This window comes from Malania oleifera, chromosome 10 (genome assembly GCF_029873635.1).
Source record: "Malania oleifera isolate guangnan ecotype guangnan chromosome 10, ASM2987363v1, whole genome shotgun sequence".
Taxonomy (NCBI): Eukaryota; Viridiplantae; Streptophyta; class Magnoliopsida; order Santalales; family Ximeniaceae; genus Malania; species Malania oleifera.
Genome location: NC_080426.1, coordinates 9,388,767 through 9,397,458, shown reverse-complemented (window position 1 = coordinate 9,397,458; position 8,692 = coordinate 9,388,767). Strand labels below are relative to the sequence as shown.

The 8,692-nt window shown below is 32.9% G+C and overlaps 1 protein-coding gene and 1 non-coding gene across 2 annotated transcripts; one reads left to right on the top strand and one right to left on the bottom strand.

Annotated features, from left to right (window-relative positions):
* Positions 1 to 630: 630 nt before the first annotated feature.
* LOC131165747 (uncharacterized) lies at positions 631 to 1,827 on the top strand. Its single transcript, XM_058123773.1, has one exon. The coding sequence runs from the start codon at positions 772 to 774 to the stop codon at positions 1,516 to 1,518; it is 747 nt and encodes a 248-aa protein (XP_057979756.1). The 5' UTR covers positions 631 to 771; the 3' UTR covers positions 1,519 to 1,827.
* A 6,709-nt stretch (positions 1,828 to 8,536) lies between these two features.
* On the bottom strand, positions 8,537 to 8,609 carry TRNAK-CUU (transfer RNA lysine (anticodon CUU)). The gene has a single exon. It is a non-coding gene; the product is annotated as a tRNA-Lys (tRNA).
* Positions 8,610 to 8,692: the final 83 nt, after the last annotated feature.

The following is an 8,692-nucleotide window of genomic DNA, read 5'->3' as shown; positions in this document are numbered from 1 at the left end:
CAAACTGAAAATGCAGGCAATTAGGCGTCATAAAAAGAGAGGATGGCCGGAATCCAGAGAGTGCGGGAAGAAATGAAGGAAAAAGAAGAAGCGGCATCATCATTAGATATCTCATCAAAGTATGTGGGGGCACTCATCAACCCCAACCTACTAATTCATCATCATCATCTCAACATCCCCCCACTTTTATTAATATTAACTACTAAAAATTTTAAAATATAGGTAGTCTGTTCCTACGTATACAGTGACATATGTGGGTATTTAAAAAAAAAAAAAGGGAAGGATCACAGTGAGTATATGGTAAGTGGCCTCTACTAAAAATGATAAAATAAATTAAAAATATCATTAATTAAAAGTAAGGTATACTAACTTTATATTCCTATATTTAGAGGTCTTGCATTTAGGTTTATATTGAATTTAGATAAAATATAATATACTATTAAATTATATTAAATTTTATTTAAATTTATTTAATTCAAATCTAAGTTTAAAATTTGTGTTTCCAAATGCAAAGAAATTTGAGTTTATATTGAATTTGGATCGATTTAATATAAAATTATATTAAATATGAGATTTACATACATAATGTTCTTTTTCTCGTAAATATCTTTGCAAAATAAAGAATCAAATAATAATATAGCCAACGGATCTTAATTAAATATTGGTTTCTTACCCTACAAAGCAAAAGAAAGCAAAGTAACAAAGCTAAGCAAAAGCAAAGCTGAAGCCAAACCCCAGTTGCAGTCCTACAGTACTGCGGCTACCACAACCATGGGAGGAGAGAAAGAGAAGAACAAGAACAAGAACAAGAAGCAAAAACACCAACATCCAAATCACCAATCTCCCAAACCCACTGCAGATTTTTCATTCAAACTCTGTTCCGAGGTCAAGGGCCTCCGCTTCGGCGGCCAGTTCGTCGTTAAATCCTTCACGATCCGCCGCGCCCGGCCGCTTGAGCTCTTACGCCTCCTCTCTCTCCCGCCGCCGACTCCGCCACCGCCCAACCACCACCAAGATCGTAACAACAGCAGCGGTAAACCCAATAATCCTATTACAACGTCAAAACCCCATTTGGTTTTTCCGTCGACGGCGGCGTTTCTGCCGACGAACTTCACCATCTTAGCGCACCACGCGTGGCACACCCTCACGCTGGGGCTAGGGACCAAGAAATCGAAGGTGCTCCTGTTCGTTTTCGAGTCGGAGGGGATGAGGGCGGCGGTCGACCGGCTCTGGCCGGCAGAGATTCCGCTGGGGGAGGTGAATCGGAAGCTCATACGGGCTCAGACCGGGTCCGAGATGGCCCGGTTCAAGTTCAGGAAAGGGTGCGTCACCTTCTACGTGTACGCGGTTCGCCGGGTGGGGAGCGCCGGATTCGCCTGCGCCGACGACCTCCGGACCATTCTCCAGTCGGTGGTTGCGCTGAAGGATTTCTTGGACCACACTGCAATGCTGGCTATGCCCCACCAGAGAACCATCAATTATTCGTCGCCTCCGCAGCCCGTCGCAATGGCCCACTAGCTAGGCAGCGCCATCGCCGGCCTCTTCCATTGTCTTCATCATCATCAACAACGATATATGGTGTCGTCACATACATATCCATCACGGCATACTTCTTCTAATTAATTAAAAACTTCGGTTTCTTTTTAAATTTTTGCTCTTTCTTGACCTTTTTTAAGAGCATTTTTCTTTTGATATATGGGGGGATTGCTTTCTTCTTGTTATTACTATATTACTATTTTTGGCAGATCTTGCTTTTGTTCTTTGTTCTTTGTTTTTTTCCTCATCATGTAATTTAGTGTGAATAAATTGGAGGTTTTCACTTTTCAAGGTGATTTAGTTGATGAACTGATATCGTCATTACAAACTCATGGTGCTGCCATTTTTTTCGCAGCATAATAAAGATCCGTAGTCGATCATTCAATTATTATTATTTTTTTTTGAATATTGCTTGGTGTCCTGAGCCAAAGGTAAATAGCAGATGTGCGCAGCGTGAGGATTAGAATTTCAGACTTCACCTTTATCCATGGTCGATTATTGCCCGTCCTTATCGCCTGAACTTATGCCGATGATTCAATTATTGATCTCTATTCTATATGCATGTATATATAAAGCAAATTTTTTCCCATGTTTTTAATTTTTAAAATATTTTTATTTAAATAATGATTGAATATGGAATATATAATGTAATATAATAATATTAATTAAGTAGTTCAGCCATAAATCTTAAAATTAAAATATAAATATATATAAATAACTAATAAGAGATCCAATTTCAGTATTTGCCAAATCATAACTTACCATATCTTTGCAATGAATATTCCTAATTCATATTGTTATAGTAAGTTGACTAATATTAGTAGAGACATAGAAGATAAACAATATATTCACTCAAGTTAATTATTAAAATTAAGTAATTAATTAATTATATAAAAAATAAATAAAAGTATATATTGCTCATGCATTGCATGTATCAAGTCTTTATTTTTATATTTTCATAAAAAATTCTGTTTGCGTATTATTTGATTAGCAATCCTAATTATTTGAGCTCGATGCGAATTTGTTTTGATTTATTATCTAAGTTTATAAATTTGGGATCCTTTCACCTTCTTTCCTTTAAGCCCTCTGTACAAATCTTTTTTATTTTTATTTTATAAAAAAAAAACATATATAGTTTTAGTTTAACAACAGAGGTTATCACTTTTCATCCATAATTATTTCTCCACTGTTCTTTCTACAAATAAATATCTAAAATTTGAACACAAAAAGGACCTTAAATTAAGTAGATAATCAAATCATGTGTCATATTGAATTTGACTTAAATTTTAGATTGTACATATTAGCTCTTATATGAATCAAATGATAAATATAAACAGTCCACACGGGTATGACGCGGTGGAAAGACATCAGCACGTAAGAAGGAGCATCAGGGGTTCAATTCCAGGTAGATACACTCAGGAAACTAGCGGTACCTGTGGATGATAAGAGTTCGCTTTGTAAGCCAGCGGAGACCGTAGATGGTGAGAGTTCGCTTTGTGAGCCAGCAGGGACCGTGAATGTTGGGAGTTCTCTGTGAGCAACGGAGATCGTAGATGGTAATGGAGATGTGTCCCGAGAATTGGGTTGATCGAACGTTCAACTGATGCGCGGAAGCCGTATTTGCATTTTGAACTTTACCCTGATCAGTGAGATTTGGGGGCGGAGGACGCTGATCCGTAGGTTTGGTGCTGTACCAAGGGATCCGAAGAGCTCATTGGTGGTTGGAGTTCCTATGTAATAAAAAAAAATGATAAATATAAACTATTAAAAATGACATTACTAATTGAGTTCACTTAATAGTCAATGTATTAAATGAAAAATTCCAACATACTCATTGTTTTCACTTTACAAGTGAAAATATATATTGATAAAGAGAAAATTGTTCCAAGTAGATACACTCAGGAAACTAGCGGTACCTGTGGATGGTAAGAGTTCGGTTTGTAAACCAGCGGAGACCGTGGATGGTGAGAGTTCGCTTTGTGAGCCAGCAGGGACTGTGAATGGTGGGAGTTCTCTGTGAGCAACGGGGATCGTGGATGGTAATGGAGATGTGTCCCGAGAATCGGGTTGACCGAACGTTCAACTGATGCACGGAAGTCGTGTTTGCATTCTGAACTTTACCCTGATCAGTGAGATTTGGGGGCGGAGGACGCTGATCCGTAGGTTTGGTGCCGTACCAAGGGATCCGAAGAGCTCATTGGTGGTTGAAGTTCCTATGTAATAAAAAAAAAAATGATAAATATAAACTATTAAAAATGACATTACTAATTGAGTTCACTTAATAGTCAATGTATTAAATGAAAAATTCCAACATATTCATTGTTTTCACTTTACAAGTGAAAATATATATGATAAAGAGAAAATTGAAGAAAATTATTCATTTTACATATACTTGTTGCGTGATAGTATTATTTATTTGAGCGAAATATGAAGTTATTTTCTTATTGTTTAATAAATAAATAAATAATTGTTCACACAAATTTGGTTAATTGATAATTTTAATTATTCTTTTTCCACATGTTAGTTCTATGTGTTCTGTATATAAAAGTCTTTTGCACCTTCCCTCCTTTACCTCTTTGTATACAAATCTTTTAATGTTTTTGCTCATTAAAATTTTTTCTATCTAGTTTAAGTTACAAAACAAAAATTTTTATCTCTCACATTCATCACTTTCGTGTCTCTTCAATGGAGGCAATACAATATTTTTTCTTCATTTTTTATAATAAGCTAAAAGAGATCCCTCCTCATACATCTATTTAATTATTTTTTGTCAAACTTTTGAGTAGAAAAATATAATCTAAAATATAGCAATCATTTATAAGTTAACTTGTTAACCATCAATAATTCCATACCACTCAACTCGGTAGTTAATAGTTAAAACATTAGTACCTTATAAAAAAAAAAATATATTGACAAACAATCTACTTAGCGTATTACACGGGCATGGTGCGGTGGAAAGACATCAGCAAGTAAGAAGAAGTATCGGGAGTTCAATTCCAGGTAAATACATTCACAGAGCCAGCGGTACCTGTGGATGACGAGAGTTTACTCTATGAGCTAGCGGGAACCATTGATGGTGAGAGTTCGTTCTGTGAGCCAGCGGGAACCGTGGATAGTGAGAGTTCTTTGTGAGCCAGCGGGGACCGTGAATGGTAATGGAGATGTGTTCCGGAAGTCGGGTTGACTGAATGTCCAATTGATGCACAGAAGTTGTGTCAGCATTTCGAACTTTATCCTGATCAGCGATACCTGAAGAGCGGAGGACGTTGATCCGTAGGTTTGGTGCCTTACCAGAGGGTCCAAAGGACTCGTTGATGGCTGGAGTTCCTATGTAATAAAAAAAAAGCGAATAATCAAATTATGTACCATCAATATTTTCTAATGTCTCACTCCATTTTATAGCAAATAGTTAAAGCATTCATAAATTTTTAAATAATAAAAATATTGATGCCGTAATCAACTTAGCATATTACAAACATATACATATTGGTGGATAATTAAGTTATGTACCATATTAAAATTTCCTTTATATATTTTAGAAATGCATGTAAATAAAACATTAGGTCTTTTATATATATATGAATGTTGTTATTATGAAATTAATTAAAATGTTGGCATTATAAAATTAATTATATTTAAAAATATACTTTTTTATTTTCTCCTTGCAAGTAATTATAAGAAGACAAAGAGGTGTTTAAATCTCAAATTCTATTACATGAGAACAAATGGGTGAAATTGGTTGACAATTTTTAAGTATTAATAATCATACATTTATTTATTTTTTATAAAAAAATTATCGAGAAATATTCAGTGATTAAAATGTTGAATTGTAAAGTCATTTCTAACATTTAAAGTCCAACATAAGGGTTGTATTATTCATATGGTAGCTAACTATTTATATGCTGACTGTACTATTCATTTGGTGACTGTACTATTCATTTGACGACTTTGAAAATGAGGCTTACCAAACCCTTATAAATAGGGAATTGGTGGTGAAGGAAGAAATCATCCCCGAGCATCTTCGACTTCACCTTTAGAGAGAGAAATCAAGTACTCTCCTATAAAATGTTCCTGTTGTAGCATGTGTTTCTAGTTTTTTTTAATTTTAAAAAGATTTGTATACTCCTAATTCAAAAGAGAAGTATCATTGTTCTTTTCTTCTAATTAGAGAGAAATTGTATCATTATTTTTCAAGTTGGATTCCTTCTACTCTTACCTGTGATTTTTCCCTCGATTTGTTTGGGGGTTTTCCACGTAAATTTTTGGTTTCATTTTTTATTTTAATTGTGTGATAGTGCTCCTACTCATTCAATTTCCTAACATAAAATATGAGATATTATTATTATATATTTTGAATTCAAATTTTAAGAAGAGTAAGAAAGAATAGAAAATGGAATATGCGTCCATTAAACTAGAAAAAAATATTTTTTTTAGAAGGATAGAAATTTAAGGATCCTCATCCAGTGAGTCCAGCATGAAGCATTGTTACGTATCGTAAATTGGGCTGATAGACGGTGAACCCTAACAATTACAGACAGCCCCCCTCACCCCCAAATCCAATGCTCTTTAAACGCGTGTCCCCTCTCCTCCCTCCCTGCTTTACTCAATTTCCTATTTTCAAATGCGATAGCGTGGCCTCTAAAGTTATTTTCCCGAAATGTTTTGGGAAAGGAAAAAAATCTTCCACCAAGAAAACAGTAAAACGTGATGGATGATTCATACATGCATATCCAGAAAGGCAAGTAATGTGTGTGTATGAGAGAGTGAGAGAGAGAGACAGAGAGAGAGAGAGAGGACGCTTTTGCTTTAATCATGGGGGAATGCAGGCATGTGTATGCCCACAAGTGCGAACCAGTTTTTTCCCTAATGTACAGTTCACATGAATACATACCGGGACATACATACTAATTACTCTTTACCTTAGTACTCCGTATCTGTTTCCATCTCCAACTTCAATGAATGATACTGGCCGGTGTTTATAATTGATATTCAATTCTAATAATCGAAATTAATCTAATAATATTATAACATATAAAAATTAATAGAATGGTATTGATATAATTATGGGATGATTATTGATTGATTATATTATTATTTATAATCTTAAAAATAAAATATTAATCGTTATCATCAATTATAAATATGTAATAATCAAATTTAATAATGATATAGTGTAAAAAAAATTTAATGTTGTGTAATAAATATGTACACGGATGTGCATATATAATAATATAACATAATATAGTGTATATTACATAACTTTTAAAAGTAATATTAATACAATATATATATATATTACATAAATCAATAATATAATATCAATATTATAAATATGTATTAATACTTTAATATATAATATCATAACTATTATTATTAACATTTTATAAAAAATAATAGAATAATATTAAATAATAAAATACTATGATATAGTTGTGCTATGATTATTTATTATATTATTATACAGAATATTAAAATAAGATAAAATATTAATTATTAATATTATTAATACAAATATATATAATATTAAATTTTAATAACAATCAAAAGAATATACTACTATGTAATAAAATATAATGCTATGGTAATTTTATATTATATTATTATTTTATATTAAATAATAAAATATATAATAATATTATAATATACGATAATTTTATTTACCTATATTTTATACTATATTGTCATAACTAATTGTCATACTATATTGTTATAACTGATAAATTAAACTCATTTTCAATTTCTACATCTATATATACCAATGAGGAGAAATTTGAGATTTTGTTTCCAATTTCAATTGTAACGGTGAATTACTATTCTTTGTCCCATATATATTTATGTGTGTGTGTATGCAACTGTGTCCTTTAGAGGTCAGTAGCTCCCTATGCAAATATATGAGAGAAGAGATTCGGATTTTGTCTTACTTTATTGAGAGAATAAAATTAGGAAAATATGGGGATTTTAGGTTATTGTCAAATTTAATTAATTAGAATGCCCTTTTTTAATTAATTTTAAGGAATAACGACAAATGTGTTGAAAACACTTTAATGTCCCTCTTAATTAATTACAACACTTAGTAATCCTAAATACAAACCATCCGAATGATGTTAACGAATGGAGGCAGACCTATCGATCTGTGTAAATTGGGTGCTTTTAGACAATGATGACTTATATTTTACAATATTCTTTTAGCCCAAGAGATAACTCATTTTTTTGAAAAAATAAGAAAAGAGATAAGGATGCGTGAGTGACCATTAAACTTGACATTAGGAAAGCTTATGATTATGTGTGAGTGCTAGAATATTATGGATTTTCCATCTAAGTTGATGAATTGGATTTGGAAATGCACCAAAAGAAAGACATTCCCACCACAGAGGAACTAGACAAAGACAACCCAATTTCCCCTCTCCTTTTCATTATCTGTATTCTTCTTTTTGACCAGAGAGGAAGAAAGAAGTGGAAGGAAGGTTAATCGGACCTTGACTGAAAAAATAGGTGCTCCTTTAGTGAGTGGTCTTTTCTTTCCAGACCCGACTCTTTTAATTTGCAAGTTTAACTTTGAATTTTTTTCCATGCAATCAAAGAAACTTCAATTGCTTTGGAAAATTCATGTCTTAAAATAAATTTTAGGGACAATGGCAACAAAAAGGTAGAGAACTTCCTCTACATTTTAAAATTTTCATTATCCTTTTCTAAAATTTTAAAAATATTATGGACTTTTTATAAAATTTATTAAAAAGATACAAAACATTCTCTCAAAAGATTTATTTTTCTATAAAATATAATAAAAGTTTATATCCTTTTGATAAATTTTGAGAGAGATTATTTGAATTCTTGAGACTTGGAGGGGTCTAAGAAATTAGAAACCTCAATTCCTATTTTCTTTTTTGTCAAATTTTAGTCGACATAACAGTTCAACTTTAATGCCCCCTTCCACACCCAGAAAGTTAATATACTTGGGCACAGTTGTAATAAAATAATAAAATGAAATGCAATGCAAAGTCGCCCACCGTGGGGCTCGAACCCACGACCACAAGGTTAAGAGCCTTGCGCTCTACCAACTGAGCTAGACGGGCTTGTTGTCTTTCCAGTTCTCCTTTGGGTAATACTTAGTTTACTAGGCATTTAGCTACTAATACAGCTTTAGGCGTTGTAGTAG

Bases quoted from the DNA above. Each gene is read 5' to 3' on its own strand.
- LOC131165747 (XM_058123773.1), top strand. From the start codon at position 772: ATGGGAGGAGAGAAAGAGAAGAACAAGAACAAGAACAAGAAGCAAAAA.